This window comes from Hyalella azteca, unplaced genomic scaffold (genome assembly GCF_000764305.2).
Source record: "Hyalella azteca isolate HAZT.00-mixed unplaced genomic scaffold, Hazt_2.0.2 contig12345, whole genome shotgun sequence".
NCBI classification, from domain to species: Eukaryota; Metazoa; Arthropoda; class Malacostraca; order Amphipoda; family Hyalellidae; genus Hyalella; species Hyalella azteca.
Window position 1 is genome coordinate 3586 of NW_025942305.1, and position 16016 is coordinate 19601.

Sequence of the window (16016 nt, forward strand, 5' to 3'; positions counted from 1 at the left end):
ATTCATGTAAATTATGAAAAATATTGATAAAGTAATAAGAGAAATGACATTAGTTGGTATATATCTTTATTAAGCTATCAAGATGGAAAAGTTTGCGATAGACTTGGACAAAGTTCTGGACGACTTTGAGTTGGATGAAGGTAAGAATGAAGCTGCTCAGTATTATATAATTTCAATTTATTATAAAATTATATTTTATTAGATGATTTAGAGCAGTGGTTCTCAAACTTTTTTAGGCTGGTGCCCCCTTTTGCTCCCTAGTGAATTTCTAGCTCCCCCCACAGACACATACAAAACAAATGCCTTTTTCTTGATATTTAGTATGCTGCAATTTTAAAAGATAAAGGTTAAACACAAATGTGTATTTCACAAATAGAACCCCATTCAGTGAACCAATATGTTTTTCAGCTGTTTAACTGTTTCAGCACCAAAAACCTAGAACGTCTCGGGCAAATTTACGGCCGCACTCGTGGCTGGTCTCATGGCCAATCTCCAAATTCAATGATCAAGGAATATCTCCCAAACTAATGAACAAAGCTCAATGAAACTTGGAACTTGTATTCATCAGAACCTAGCGGTAGTGTTTAGCTTGTGAAAATTTTTCTAATTTCACCTTCATTCGTGATTTATATTGCGATATGGGCCAAAATTTGCAGTGATCAAAGAATTTCATCCTAACTACTGAACAGATTTGAACGAAATTTTGAATATACATTTCTAACTACCAAACGGTCATTTTATTTTTTGTTTAACTTGAAAAAATTTGATTTTACCTTTGTTTGTGAGTTTTTTTCATTTCACCATCATTCTTGATTTCACACTTCCTTATATTTGGCACGTATCGCCAGGTAATTTGTCGCTCAAATTTGCGGGGATCAAGAAATTTCTTCTAACTACTGAACAGATTTCAATGAAACTTTGTATATATAAATACCTAACATCCCAATGGTGATGGTTAACTCACGACAATTTTTATATTTTGCTTTCGTTATCAAGTTATACAGATATAGGAGAAACGACCCGGTTTTCTACTGGCCGGTTTAACCAAGAGCCGTTTACGTATAGCCGTATACCGTCAACCGGGGCTACTAGGGACAAGCGGGGCTACTCGGGACAGGCCTCCGACACGGCGCAAATTGATTTATTGTAGTAGCGAAACTAATTGGGATATTGCAAAACTAAAAATTGTGGCGTAAACGTCAACATGTATCCTATCTATGTAGTATAAAGGAAGTCGAAAAATTCTACATTTACTTGCTTTGAAAAATTCCTCAAAAAAATGGTTAAAAACTATATTTTGTAAAGTTACAACTGCTAAGGTATTCGCCGTATTAAGAAATTTTACTTACATAAAAGTTGCACCCAGGTGTTGGCTTGAAAACGTAAATGACAGAATTTGCCTATCTCATTCCACATTTGCCTATCTCATTTCCGCATGGCGGGGCTACTCCGGACACCCCCCCCCCGGGGCTATTAGGGACACCCCCAAAAACGCATTTACGGTAGAACCTCAGTTAGCAAAGGCCCCAATTACAAAAAAAAATTGATTAAAAACAAATAATATTGATCACATTTTCCTTGCTCAGCGAAAAAAATTTCACTTATCAAAAAGTTAGTGCATCATCGGTCATCACAAAATTGTGCATAGCATGTCATGTATAGAATTGGGCACCAGGCATCATAGAATGTAAAGTAATTCACCTAAACTATGATTTATTTCTCCAAAAGATACGTTGGTTGTCACTGAATGAAACATTCCTTTCTGTTTCAGGTATGTTTTTCATGACCTTTTTTACCATAGTAAATTCACTTAACCCAATTAAAATGAAGTGAAATTACGAGCCGTCCTGTAAGCTTACAGATACGAAAAAAATGCTATAAGGCTGCTGATATGAAGCTTGCAGTGGACAAGGTTGTTGTAAATGCTCAATGGCATGTTCATGGATACGGTAATATTGCATCAATAATATGATAATTGCACATCAATAATACGGTAATGAATGTATGTATATGGCAATATCATATCAGTAAAGGAAAAACAAGTAAAAATCACAGAAAATGTCATTTATTCTACCTCTACATCATCTACAATGAAAGAGGAGGACTTCAGAGTACTGTTAGTAATGGATGAGTATGCTCTGCATGCTTCAAATATTTTGAAATGAAGTTTTATTCCCATTGTCCCAAGTAGCCCCGACCGACGGGGCTACTCGGGACAATCTTTATTTTGCGTCTGGCACCTTACGAATAGCATATGGATTTTTTTGACAATGCCGTTCGATAGCCCGCGCAAAGAGCTATATAATGAGCCTAAATTTGTTTATGAAATGTTTCATCGTAAGAAGTTATTAACAGTTATTAACAAAAAAATCTGTCCCAAGTAGCCCCGGTTGACGGTAACTCGCAAACGAAGGCAAAATTGAAAAAATTGTAACAAGCTAAATATTACCGTTTGATCCTAATGAATACGTGTACCAAGTTTCATCAAGATATGGTCATTAGTTTGAGTCTGAGAGATATTTTTTTATTGTTGAATTTGGAAATTGGCCATTAGACTGGCCGCGAGTCTGGCCGTTACAGTAATTTATCCAAGATGTAAACCCAGGAAAGGTTAAAAAAACAGATCTGGGTGAAAAAACCAGTGCTGGGAGTCATGTGCTGCATGTGTTGTTTATAAATCGTCAAATAAACGTTCGAACTTCATACTTTGACTTCGGACTACCACCCACCCCCTACTGCCCTCTTCTTTCTTACCGCCCCCAAAATCTTTCCACTGCCCCAAGAGGGGCGATATCGCCCACTTTGGGAACCACTGATTTAGAGCTATGATCTCATTTTTTTAAATTTCCTATATGCCTGTGACAGTTTTGTGTTATTCCTATTGTTCACCTATCATTTGATACAAAATATTAAGCATCATAATGCAATCTTACTTCTATCAATCAGCAGGTAATATGATCTAATAAGGCAGTATATATATATATAAAACTGATCATATCATGGAAATGATTATTAATAACTGAGTTTTTGAACTAACAGATTTTTCAAACTATTTTAATCCATTCTAAATGTTCTGCTCTTTAAGATCTTAGCCCAAAAGCCCATAATTAGTTTAACATTTGTAAATGCCCATTTAGCTTTCACAGTAAAGTTGTGAGTTTGCTTGGCAGTACCCACCCTATTTCATATCTATAAATTCGTTCTGATATTTTAAAAATCTTTTCTTCTTAATTAAATTCACTTTTTATTGTTCAACAACACTTGTTCCTTCAATTGCTTTACCTTAATTAACTGAACACATATTGCAGATGAACAAGTGGAGAGCTCACAGTTTGGACGTCTGCAACTGGACTACAGCAGCAGTGCTAGCAATGACAGCTCAATTGCAAGTGTTCCTACAGCACCAGCCACCAACAGCAGTTATAAGAAGACCACTCCCAATATCCCTGGTAATGTTTTGGGCCCTTCAGGAGGCTGGAGTCAGCCATCAAGTTCTAGCAACAATTTCCCCAGTAAGAATGCAAGCACAGGCTTGTATCCAAGGAATGATGGATCATCCAGCAGTTGTGGAATGATACTGGATTTTGATAACACAGATGATGTGATGGAGGATTTCATGATACCTGCTGTGCGCAGTCCCCCTGATGGTCAGTATGATGACCAGAGCAGTGCTGCTGCTCACCACTCTCAGTATGGTGGCAGTCACCATACACACACAGGCAGCATTCTACCCAATTACTCATCACCATCGTCGTTGCAGTTCGGGGCTGCAAGTCACTTGTCTTCTCAAAAAAATCATCTAGGCAGTACTTACAATCCAACTTCAGCAAATAATAGTTCAATTGTTAATTTTTCTGTTGACAATGACAATGTTCCAACAAATTCCAGTTCAAGTTTGTTTCAAAATTTCCCATTATCTCAGAGCCAATCTTCAGCTGATACAGGAAGCCTGAGGCAGGTTGCTGTCGGAGCGTCTCCTTCTGACAATGCTGGTCAAGATTTAGGATCCATCAGCACTCATCTGAGTGCCGTCAGCACCCATCAGAATGCCACTAATGCTGATGGCTTATCTTCGTCCAGGTCAGGTATAAATGGTGCTCTTCTCGGTGTTGTAGATGAGGGGCCTTCATTTTCTGGTACAAATGAAAGCCAATCTCATTCTATTTATGGCATTTCTGCTTCCCGTCGTATCGTTGGAGATGGGAATGCTAGTGTCTTGGACGTCACAAACCAAGCAGGGTCTATGCATCGTCCTCTAGATGTGGTGACGGGCACTCTCAGCTTACCAGGACTCTCAAGCAGACAGGATGTGGGGCCCAGACATCCTGACGTAATTGAAGTATCTCAACATCCAGAAGAAGATGTGGCCTGTAATGAAGGTGCATTTGCTGCTGCCTTTGATCCACCTCAAGAAATGGTGAACCAAGATCATCCAGAGGAAAATGTTGCACAGATTGATGATGCTCATTGTCCTGAACCTCGAATATTACCAGATCTGATGACCAATAACGGGGAGCTTGTTCATCATAGGACAGGAGATGATCTGCCAGAACCAGCCATCATTGCTGAGAACGCAGTGACTGTGCACAGTTCAGAACCTGCGTTGGTGCAGGAGAGTCAATCCCGCCATGGCATCCCTGAAGTTGCCAATGTTCATCAGACTTATGAAAGTGCAGTGGGTGGCATTCCAAATTCATCCAAAATTGATGAGACTCTGATGAATGTTGATCTAGTGCATGCACCTAATTCAGCTTGTGGCCTACGGAGCTCTGAAAATTGTGCGTCTTCTCCTTCTGCTGCTGACAACACAAAGGTGGAGAACTCGGAAAGCACCAAAATGGATCAGACACTTGCTGGAAACTCTGCACCACTTGTGCCTTTAGCTTTTAATCCTAGTGCTAATGTAAGTGAGATTGAGTTGCAGGCTGAACTTTCTGAGCTTGAAGAAGAACAAGCCATGTTGCAGGGGGCCTATGGGGTGAATTCAAGTCTAAATGAAAATCCAGGAAAATGTGATCCCTCTCCTGAAATCCAAAAAGTAGATAGTTATTCTGATGGAGTCCTAAGACATGGACCAGATATCATAGGTGAGACAGTGGACTTTAACGAAGATGATAATGCAGTCCACAACGACCTTGTAGCAGTCCATGAAGCCGACAACCTTGTACTTGACAGCTCACAAGAAGCAGAATCAGCTGTAGATGTACAAGAAAATATGGTGTCGCATAATTTAGATCAGTCAGTATTTGACTTGGAACAGCGTTCTCTTGAGCCCAGGCATCGCATGGAGTCTATTCCTAGCATTGACTCTGAAGTTGGTCGTAAACATACAAGCTGCGATCTCCCACCTGCCGGCAATTTGCTGGAAGAATCTTGCAGTCTCCCAGAGAACTGCAGTGAAAATTCTGCCGCTGCTGAACCCTGTGGGCTAGACTCCAGCCCATCAAGTGAGAACACTGCAGAAAATCTGCCAGTTCACAATGAGGATTGTGACGTCGGAGGTGCGGCCGTGCCACATGGATATCTTGAGAGACAAATTCTGCCCTCGGCTAACGACCCAAGCCAACCTGACGAAGATGCGCCTGGTGAGGGCGATCATTCTGCTTCCTCCTCTCCCATACGCCACACTCCAGGTGAGTAAACTCTCTAATATGGGTAACTTTTTTTGTTTATTCAATGCTTATCTTAATTTCGTTGTGTGAAGTTGTTGTATAATTTTTGTTTTGTATTACCTACTTCATCATTTATAACAAATTTGTTCTTTTATTCCTCTCGTTAAACTGATACTTTCCTTACAATGCTTAACCTAGATGTGTTGTCTGCCTAACGGTCTTTCAGATTGCTTTGTGTCTACAATATAATTAATATAGCGTAAAAGTTGTGTAAACAAATGTAGGCTTGATGTGTACTTGGTTGCAGGCACGCTCGTGACGGCCGTGTACGATGACGTACAGTCTGGCAGGAGGAGGGCGCGCGAGCCTGTGTCTGGTAATTAACTTGCTTGTACATAGAAAATAAATGGGTAAGTGTGTCAAAATAGTGACACACTTTCTACTCTTCACAGTGATATGATCTTTTCCGTCTGGTAATTAACTTACTTGTACATAGAAAATGAATGGGTAAGTGTGTCAAAATAGTTACACACTTTCTGCCCTTCACAGTGATATGATCTTTATCGGGCAAAACAGGGTCAAAATGGCCCACACAAGGGCAATATTGTATTGCTATTTGGACTATTGTCTCTATTTTTCTGAGTATACATTATGCCAGAGTTTTGTGGGTAGTGCTAACTTTGACTTTTAGGATATACTGTTGTTGATGTCTGCATTTTTGGAGTGCTGGTTCATTGCTGGGTGCATATTTTGATGGTGTTTTTTCTATCAAGTACTACCTCTTTTTCGAGTAGTTTAATCAAGCAAAAGAAGTCAAACCCTTAGCTAGATGTGAGGTCAAATGGATTATTTGAATGCAATTATTACAATAACTCAACCGTTTGTATTGTGCAATAACTCGAATGTTTGCAACAACGAGTGCATTATAAGTGAAATGTAATATACTATTACACAACAAGGGGCGTATTATTACTTAAGTAATGTATAATTGTACAACAGGGAACATATTATTAGTTTAGCAAAATATTATTGTACAATAGCCAGCCTATATCAGTAACACAATATTATTGCGCAACAGGCTGCCTACATCAGTAACATAATATTACTGCACAACAGAGAGCGTACTATAAGTTTTGTAATGTATTATTGCACAACAGACAGCATTATTATCAGTTAGATAATATTATTGTACAACAGAGAGCATACTATACGCAAGTTTTCTAACATATTTTGCAGAACATCCAGTATTTATTATCAGTGACCTAATATTATTGTACAACAGAGAGCATACTATAAGTTTTCGTAATTTATTATTGCCCACCATCCAGCCTATATCAGTAACACAATATTACTGCACAACAGAGAGCGTGAACGTGGTGGGAAGCGTGGCGCCGTTCTGGGTGCCAGACGACGACGCGTGCGCGTGTCAGGAGTGTGGGCGCGTGTTCACGTTGGTGCGGCGACGACATCACTGCCGTGCTTGTGGTCGTGTGCTGTGTGCTGCCTGCTGCAGGGACAAGGCACAGCTTGCCTACATGGACTACAGGGAGGCTAGGGTCTGCCATACATGCAAGACCCTTATGACCAGCACAGGTAATGGACTACAGGGAGGCTAGGGTCTGCCATACCTGCAAGACCCTTATGACCAGCACAGGTAATGGACTACAGGGAGGCTAGGGTCTGTCATACATGCAAGACCCTTATGACCAGCACAGGTAATGGACTACAGGGAGGCTAGGGTCTGCCTTGAACAGCACTGGTGAGGTTACAATGTTACTTGCATCGTCTTTAGCTCACGCAATATATATATTTAAATAACTTCTAATTAATCTTTTGTAGCTCATTATACAGCAGTCGTTTATTCAATTAATTCTAAGTTTTCTACTCGTGTAATATGTCAACAGTTTCTATCCCAGAACCGGCTGTTTATAAACAAATTTTTACTTGGTTGCTCATATATCGCACAGCACTATCCAGTGTTAACAACTGGATGATAATTCAACAAGTAATTGATAATTCAATAACTGTCTGTATTCAGTTGTGCACATAATAATTCAGTTTGCAACCTTACTTACCTAACTTAGTTGTACATTAATGATGTTCATACATGAATATTCGTCGCCGCAAACAAGAAATTTACACTTACCGGCGCCATACAGTTAGACACTCATTGTTCTACGTGGGTTGCGTTGCTGACCGCAGTGTGCGCACGTAAATAACTATACACTATATACACTATATAACTATTATATTGCCCACAGAGGAGCCTGATTCGAGTGGGACGGAGTCTGGGGGAGCGGCGTCGTCCCCCACGGGTGCCCCACACTCCCCCGACCCCAACAACCCCATGGAGTATTGCTCGCGCATCCCTCCCCCCCAGCAGGCGGGGGCTGCTGGAGAGAACCCCACCGTCATGGTGCCTGTAGGGGTTCTCAAGAGGGAGGGTCAGTTCTCAGGGCACTCAAATAAATTAATGGCTCATATTGTTCAAATAGTTGACCTGCACGTAGCACTGATACGATCTTTTACTGCGTACGTAATTTATATATAAGATATTTCATGGCTATGAGTGAGGTGTTTAATGCGTACGTAATTTATATGCAAGATATTTTAGTAATACGTGCATGCAGTGCACTAACACGTGCATGCAGTGCACTAACACGTGCATGCAGTGCACTAACACGTGCCCGTTGTACAGACAGCAGCAGCACAGGCCGGTCCCGAACCTCGGTCCCCAGCAAGCAGGTGATCTTCAGTGACGGCATCCGGCCCGGCGGGGATCTCAGCGAGCTGGACCGCGGGACCGGCCCTGGGTCCCCTCAACACCCCCCGCCCCCTCACCGCACCCGTACCGGACGTGTCGCCAGGATGATGCCCGGTACCGGTACGTTGTCCTATGTTATGCCGGTACCGGTAGGTACGTTTTATTAGAGTCATGCCGCTACCGGTACGTTGTTCTATTAGTCATGCCGGTACCGGTACGTTGTTCTAGAGTCATACCGGTACCGGTACGTTGTTCTATAGTCATACCGGTACCGGTACGTTTTATTAGTCATGCCGGTACCTGTACGTTGTTCTAGAGTCATACCGGTACCGGTACGTTTTATTAGTCATGCCGGTACCGGTATGTGGTTCTATTAGTCATGCCGGTACCGGTATGTGGTTCTATTAGTCATGCCGGTACCGGTACGTTGTTCTAGTCATACCGGTACCGGTACGTTTCATCAGAGTCATGCCGGTACCGGTACGTCCTATAATAATATATATAATAAATTGCCAGTTACATCTGTTTTGGGAATGATAAGATTTATCAGTAGACAAGCGCTATTGAGAAATATTATCTTGAATTTATCTCGTATGAATTTTTGGAACCCCGCTTGTGATGAAATGGTCACGGTTATCTTTAACATGTTATACCTGGTGACAAATGAACCTTGCACTGTTAATTGCAAGGTTTGTTGATGAGATCAGAGGAAAGGATTAAATTTATTAATAAATATAAATTAATATAATAAATATATTATATTTAATTCAATATAATAAATATAAAAAATACGCATGCACAATGCACAACCTGCTCTAAAATTTATTTCTTATTTAGTCTGCTTATTTTTTACACTACATTGACTCGGTAGTGCAGTTCTCTGGTAAAACTCTCGTTTTCTTCTCCCACTTTTCGTTGCTTCTTAATTTTATTTTATTTATTATATATAATTTTATTTTGTTTATTATAATTGAAACTCCTCACATGGTCTAAATTATTGAGGTGCAGTGGCCCGCAGCAACTGCCGTCATTACTTTAAAACATTGGCCTGCAAATTCTGTATTCCAGCTTAAACTTGTATCCTGAAGGTGCATTTGCTCTGAATTCAACAATTGTAGCGAGCCAAATCTCCGAGTTCATTGCGTATTTAACGTTGGAAACGTTGAATGTTACAAAAAATTGTTTCCATGAAGATGTACTTTGCGCAATAAGGTGAAGAATAAGCTTAAAAATAGGCTAAAAATAAGCAAAAGCATAAGTTAAATAATAAGCAAAGGAATAAACTAAAAATTTGACCATGGAGAATGAGAAATTTGTTGCCTCATGTGGGTCGTTTTTCAGGGGGCGGGCGCGTTAAGGGGGACGTGTGTCTGCTGCCCCCTGATGGGGGGCTGCCCCCCGTTCTCCTGCAGAGGGGTAAAGGCCAGAGACAAGGTGCGTTAACGCCTAAACTTACACTCGGGGCAATAAATGTGGCTTTGTCCAAATAGCGATGCATTTTTTGCCCTAGTGGCGCATCCTGACCCAAGTTGTCCCGGCACCGGTGTATCAGTTCTACGTGCTGGAAAGTGTGTCTCTATTTGGACAGTATGAACCATTTATTTCCTGAGTGTATATACCGGCATGGGGAAAACGTCAGAAAAATTGTTTAAATTATCGCGGTTAACCCAAGTTGTAAGTCTGAACTTTGTTGCCTATAAAGAACGCGAGTTAACGTAATAAATTTAATGAAGTCATAGCCACAGAGTATACTTGGCTCCCCGACTTTCTTAGAAAAGTTCCTATAAATTTCCTATATTTCCTATAAAAATTTTCCTATAAAATTTAAACAGCGACGCGAAGTCCTATATTTTGCCTCGTACCTCGCTTGCTTGTCACGTGTGCAATATTTGCTTTAATCTTCGTGATGTCTTCATATTTTGATTTTAATTTTTTTTTGCACATGTTTAGTTGTGTAGTTATCTTGTCTGTTACGTTCATTCCTTTCCCATTTCCGTTCATTCCTTTTCCATTTGTCCCGTAAAATAATATGTGCTTGTAACGATTTAATGTCACATAACTTTGAACATTATTTTCTATGAATACAATAATAATGACAATCACTGTAATAATAATGACATGCACTTGACGTGCATGTATCGTCTACACTATTATAGTGTACGTGATTAATAAAAGTTTTCTCCACTAGGTTATTTCAATGTAAATTTATGAGTCATTTTTGTATTCTAAATCCGTCATTTTGGGCCATTGAGCAAAAGTTTTCCTAGAGAATATGTTTATATAGCTTGTCATTGTTATATTTACAATAGATGTGGCGTGTGTGTCTTTGATGAATGTTATGTATATGTATTTAAATTGAATGATTTGTTATGTATGTATCTATGTTTAATAGTGTATTAAGTATCTATGTTGAATGGTGTGTTAAGTATGCATCTATGTTGAATGGTGTGTTAAGTATGTATCTATGTTGAATGGTGTGTTATGTATGTATCTATGTTGAATGGTGTGTTATGTATGTATCTATGTTGAATGGTGTGTTATGTATGTATCTATGTTGAATGGTGTGTTATGTATGTATCTATGTTGAATGGTGTGTTATGTATGTATCTATGTTGAATGGTGTGTTATGTATGTATCTATGTTGAATGGTGTGTTATGTAGGTATCTATGTTGAATGTTCCGTCAGCTGTGGTAACTTTGGCCTCAAGTTAGAGAAATATTTGTTGTGTTGTTCAGCACCTGTGATGAGGTGCTGACCAAGTTGTGTAGTGGTGTGGTGACGTGATGAGGTCCAGTGAGTGCTATTGATATGTATTTATCTGTAGCAATGTACTGAGTTACGTCATGTGCTGCAGAGTACATGTCCAGTGAGTGCTATTGATATGTATTTATCTGTAGCAATGTACTGAGTTACGTCATGTGCTGCAGAGTACATGTCCAGTGAGTGCTATTGATATGTATTTATCTGTAGCAATGTACTGAGTTACGTCATGTGCTGCAGAGTACATGTCCAGTGAGTGCTATTGATATGTATTTATCTGTAGCAATGTACTGAGTTACGTCATGTGCTGCAGAGTACATGTCCAGTGAGTGCTATTGATATGTATTTATCTGTAGCAATGTACTGAGTTACGTCATGTGCTGCAGAGTACATGTCCAGTGAGTGCTATTGATATGTATTTATCTGTAGCAATGTACTGAGTTACGTCATGTGCTGCAGAGTACATGTCCAGTGAGTGCTATTGATATGTATTTATCTGTAGCAATGTACTGAGTTACGTCATGTGCTGCAGAGTACATGTCCAGTGAGTGCTATTGATATGTATTTATCTGTAGCAATGTACTGAGTTACGTCATGTGCTGCAGAGTACATGTCCAGTGAGTGCTATTGATATGTATTTATCTGTAGCAATGTACTGAGTTACGTCATGTGCTGCAGAGTACATGTCCAGTGAGTGCTATTGATATGTATTTATCTGTAGCAATGTACTGAGTTACGTCATGTGCTGCAGAGTACATGTCCAGTGAGTGCTATTGATATGTATTTATCTGTAGCAATGTACTGAGTTACGTCATGTGCTGCAGAGTACATGTCCAGTGAGTGCTATTGATATGTATTTATCTGTAGCAATGTACTGAGTTACGTCATGTGCTGCAGAGTACATGTCCAGTGAGTGCTATTGATATGTATTTATCTGTAGCAATGTACTGAGTTACGTCATGTGCTGCAGAGTACATGTCCAGTGAGTGCTATTGATATGTATTTATCTGTAGCAATGTACTGAGTTACGTCATGTGCTGCAGAGTACATGTCCAGTGAGTGCTATTGATATGTATTTATCTGTAGCAATGTACTGAGTTACGTCATGTGCTGCAGANAGATGTGTATAAGAGACAGCCCTAATGTCATCCCTTTGCTCGATGAGCAACTGGGTACTAGGGTTGACTGATGGGGAGAAGTCCTTCCTGAATCCGGCAGGGATATGCTGTCTGGCAGCGGTCGCCAGGACTTCCCTCAAGGTCGACTCTCCGCCACACGAGGAGGGGGGAGGGACGGTCTCGAGCGCCGCTTCGATGGCTGCTGTGTAGGCGGGCCAGTCAGCTTTTTTAAAGTTGACATTGAAGCGGGCGGCCCGGGGGGTCGGGGAATCAGCAGAGGAAGGGAGATGGATCTGGATGGCAGGTGGTCCGAGTTGAGGGCGACTTGAGGAGTCCTGGAGGTGCTGAGGAGTAGGTGACCGCTGATGATGGCGAGGTCCGGAGATGAGGGCGGGCCATGGGAAGGGAGGCGGGTATGGAGGTCCTCATTGAGGTAGGCGAGGGAGGAACCAGCGACGAGGTCGTCGACTGCGGTTCCTTGCGCTGCGGCTCTCTGGTCTTCCATGTGAGAGAACCAGGAGGGGTGGTGGGCGTTAAAATCGCACACTATCAGGCAGTCTCCCGGGATGGAGATAATGTCCGCGAGCTCCGGGGAGTATCCCTGGGTGCAGGAGGAGGCCGGTGGGATGTATACATTGATGATACAGAGAGGTGAGCCGTTAAGAGGAGTGGAGATTGCCATAGCCTCCATGGAGGTGTCGCCGCGTAGGAGGCGAGGTAAGTAGCCAGTTCAACTGCACTGGATTGAATCCCGTTGCAGTTATACTGGAGGACGCAAAGGTGGGAGGAGGGTCTGGCTGGGATGGGGTTAGACCGCCTGCACGTAGGGCAGATCCAATCTTCGGAGTAGAGATGAATGGAGCGATGACCGGAGCATCGCTTGTGGGTCCAGGCATTGCATATGGAGCACAAGAACGGGTAACATCGCCGTGTAACCGGGAGGGAGCAGACTGAGCAGGGGTGCGGTCCAGGGTTGGGATGGATACCCTGAGTTAGAAGGAGAAGGAAGAGTAGGAAGAAAAGATGGGAGGGGGGAGGGCATAAGGTGCCCCAGGAAAAATAGGCGGCCAAAGATGTGGTAGGGGGAAGAGGAGGCCGAGGTTCCCCTACCCTTAGGTGAAAAAATGAGGAAGGAGTCTCCGTCCGGTAGCGATCCGGGCGAGGGGACCTCTGACGTTTGGCCTGACCCACGAGAGAGCCGGGTAGAGATCGGGGGCACCTGCTGGTAGACGGAGTAAAGCCGTCATCTACTCCGTCTACCAGCAGTGAAGCGATGGTAGTTGAGGGGAAGGGTTAGGGCCTCGTGGGGGTGGGGGGGCGTGTTCTGGATAGTTTAAGGCCTGTCACTGCGTTGCGCGGGGCGATGTGGTAGTAGATGAGGGCTGCGGAGTTGAGGATGGAATGCGTGATGGTCCGGTAGGTGGCAACGATGTCCTTCTTTGAGACTCCCCACGTTGGTGCCAGCCAGAACTTTCAGGATGAGCGGGGGGGGAGGGGGCTGCACCTTTTGTGATAAGCAGATAACTAGCGGGTATCTCAAGTGACACGAGATTGTAGGGGATTTGTCTAGGGGGATGAGGCTGTTGCCGAGTGCTACGGAAGGATGCAAGTGTGATTGATGGATGTCAGGAAGGAAACTTGTACAGAATGGAGGTTTTGAACGAAACTCCGACGAACTTCTTTACAGTAAACGCAGCTTCGGCGCGGGAACTAAGTTATGAGGTCATCAGCGTACAGGGAGATGTCAGAGGTGCACTTTGTTGTATTGTTATACAGATTTGATGTTCAAGTATTAGTTGTCAGTGATGTTGGCAATATTACGTCAACATCTTTTGTATATTTTATCGGCTTGAAGTTTCATCTATTTTTAGGCTGACAGTGAATATATTATACAGAGCAATATGGAGCATGATAGTGTCCTATTTTAGGTATCCATCAACACGATTGTTTAAATTTGTTTGCATTTACTTGACGTGCTGTATTAGAAAGAAATGTTTGAAGTTGCAAATCAGAAAGGAGAACTTGCTAAATACTATACTAAATAGTTGAGTATAGACTGTATAGTAATTAACCCTTTAACGTCCAGCTGTACAGATCCGTCGCCCATCATAAGGACTATTTTTGTTTACATTTGAATCTCATTCGTCCAAATGGACAAGAATATTGGCTTTAGTTTCTGGCTGCGCTATGCCCAGGTGCAGGTTTTTTTTCAGCAATGCGGTATGGAGGCAATGCAGTATTTTGCACTTGCAAGGTAACCAGTCGCTGAAGAGTGGAAGGAAATTTACTTATAATTACTTTTCGTTCGGTATAGTTGCTAAATAGTTACTTATAAGGATAGTTACTTGCAGTATAAATCCTTTTAGTATATTCACTTATACTAGTTGCTAAATAATCCTGATACGAGCAGACAACCTGGGAAGTGTTACTTAAATCATAAATACTTTTAATATAGTCACTTATAGAATATATGCTAAATAATCCTGATATGAGCAGGCAACCTGGTAAGCGAGCTTGGCCACACCATTTTGACGGAACCCGATGGCTTCCTGGGGAGTCGCGACCACGGGGGCTTCCTCTACGTGCGCCCCACCTTCCAGTGCCTGCATAACCTGCCTCTCCCCCAGCCTCCCTTCCTCTTCGCCCTCCTCATACACAAGTGGGAGGCACCGTGGGCAAAGGTCTGTTTTATTACTAGAAACTTATTACGCCTTGGGCAAAGGTCAGTTTTATACTTTTATTACTCAAAACATAAATTTGTTTTTTGTGTTTTTTTGCTTTATTGTTGGAATATTTTGAAGGAGCTGTTTTACTTCCTTTTTAATATGAAGATTAAATTGTAGTTGAAACGCATTGGTTATTTATATTAAAAGACACGGATGAATTTAATGCCGGTTAGTGAATCCCACACTAGAGGGAGACGCCAATTCAGGTTTGCATCAGCATCCAAGTTATTGAAATTATTTTCCAGTTCAGTTTTATGAAGTGTCAGATTTGAAAATTGGACTTGCCAGAGACAATGAAGCAGTAAGGATATTAGATATTTGGCATTGACTCATTAATGAAGGAAGCAGTAAGAATATTAGATATTTTATATCGACTCATTTATGATAATGAAGCAGTAAGGACATTAGATATTATATCTTAAACGCATTGGCTTCGCAGGTATTCCCACTGCGCCTGCTGCTCCGCCTGGGCGCAGAGTTCCGCTACTACCCCTGCCCGCTGGTGTCTACACGCAACAGGAAGCCTGTCTTCTCGGAGATAGGCCACACCATCATGAACCTGCTAGTGGTGTGTGGTGTGATGATGTGATGGTGGCCACACTATCATGAACCTGCTGGTGGTGTGTGGTGTGATGGTGTGATGATGGCCACACCATCATGAACCTGCTGGTGGTGTGTGGTGTAATAGTGTGATGATGGCCACACCATCATGAACCTGCTGGTGGTGTGTGGTGTAATAGTGTGATGATGGCCACACCATCATGAACCTGCTGGTGGTGTGTGGATCCAGGCAAAATGTTATTTAATTTTTTCGTAATGAATTGAGTTAATCATGGGTGACTTGCAAAAACGAAGTTGACGTGTGTGATTCACAAGCTAATTCCATGTGACCTGAGTGAGCAGTCAGCCCCGTGAGCCATCAATGCAAGGGTCATATGCAGCATATTCGTGTATTGCACCATCGTCAGGGAGTAAGATTGTCACTTACTGTGTATCTCAGTAGGATTTATAATGAATTGGAACATTGGATGTGTT

At 41.9% G+C, this 16016-nt stretch overlaps 1 protein-coding gene across 1 annotated transcript in view; it reads left to right on the forward strand.

Annotated features, from left to right (window-relative positions):
* LOC108674859 (zinc finger FYVE domain-containing protein 16) overlaps positions 1-16016 on the forward strand; it is a 25043-nt gene continuing 9027 nt past the window's right edge. Inside the window, exons 1-11 of the mRNA XM_018162847.2 lie at positions 1-140; positions 3309-5633; positions 5920-5988; positions 6975-7205; positions 7874-8056; positions 8311-8496; positions 9718-9810; positions 11232-11247; positions 12809-12972; positions 14752-14936; positions 15421-15549. Of these exons, the coding sequence (XP_018018336.1) occupies positions 83-140; positions 3309-5633; positions 5920-5988; positions 6975-7205; positions 7874-8056; positions 8311-8496; positions 9718-9810; positions 11232-11247; positions 12809-12972; positions 14752-14936; positions 15421-15549 (3639 nt within the window). The 5' untranslated portion in view covers positions 1-82. The remainder of the gene's footprint in view (positions 141-3308; positions 5634-5919; positions 5989-6974; positions 7206-7873; positions 8057-8310; positions 8497-9717; positions 9811-11231; positions 11248-12808; positions 12973-14751; positions 14937-15420; positions 15550-16016) is intronic.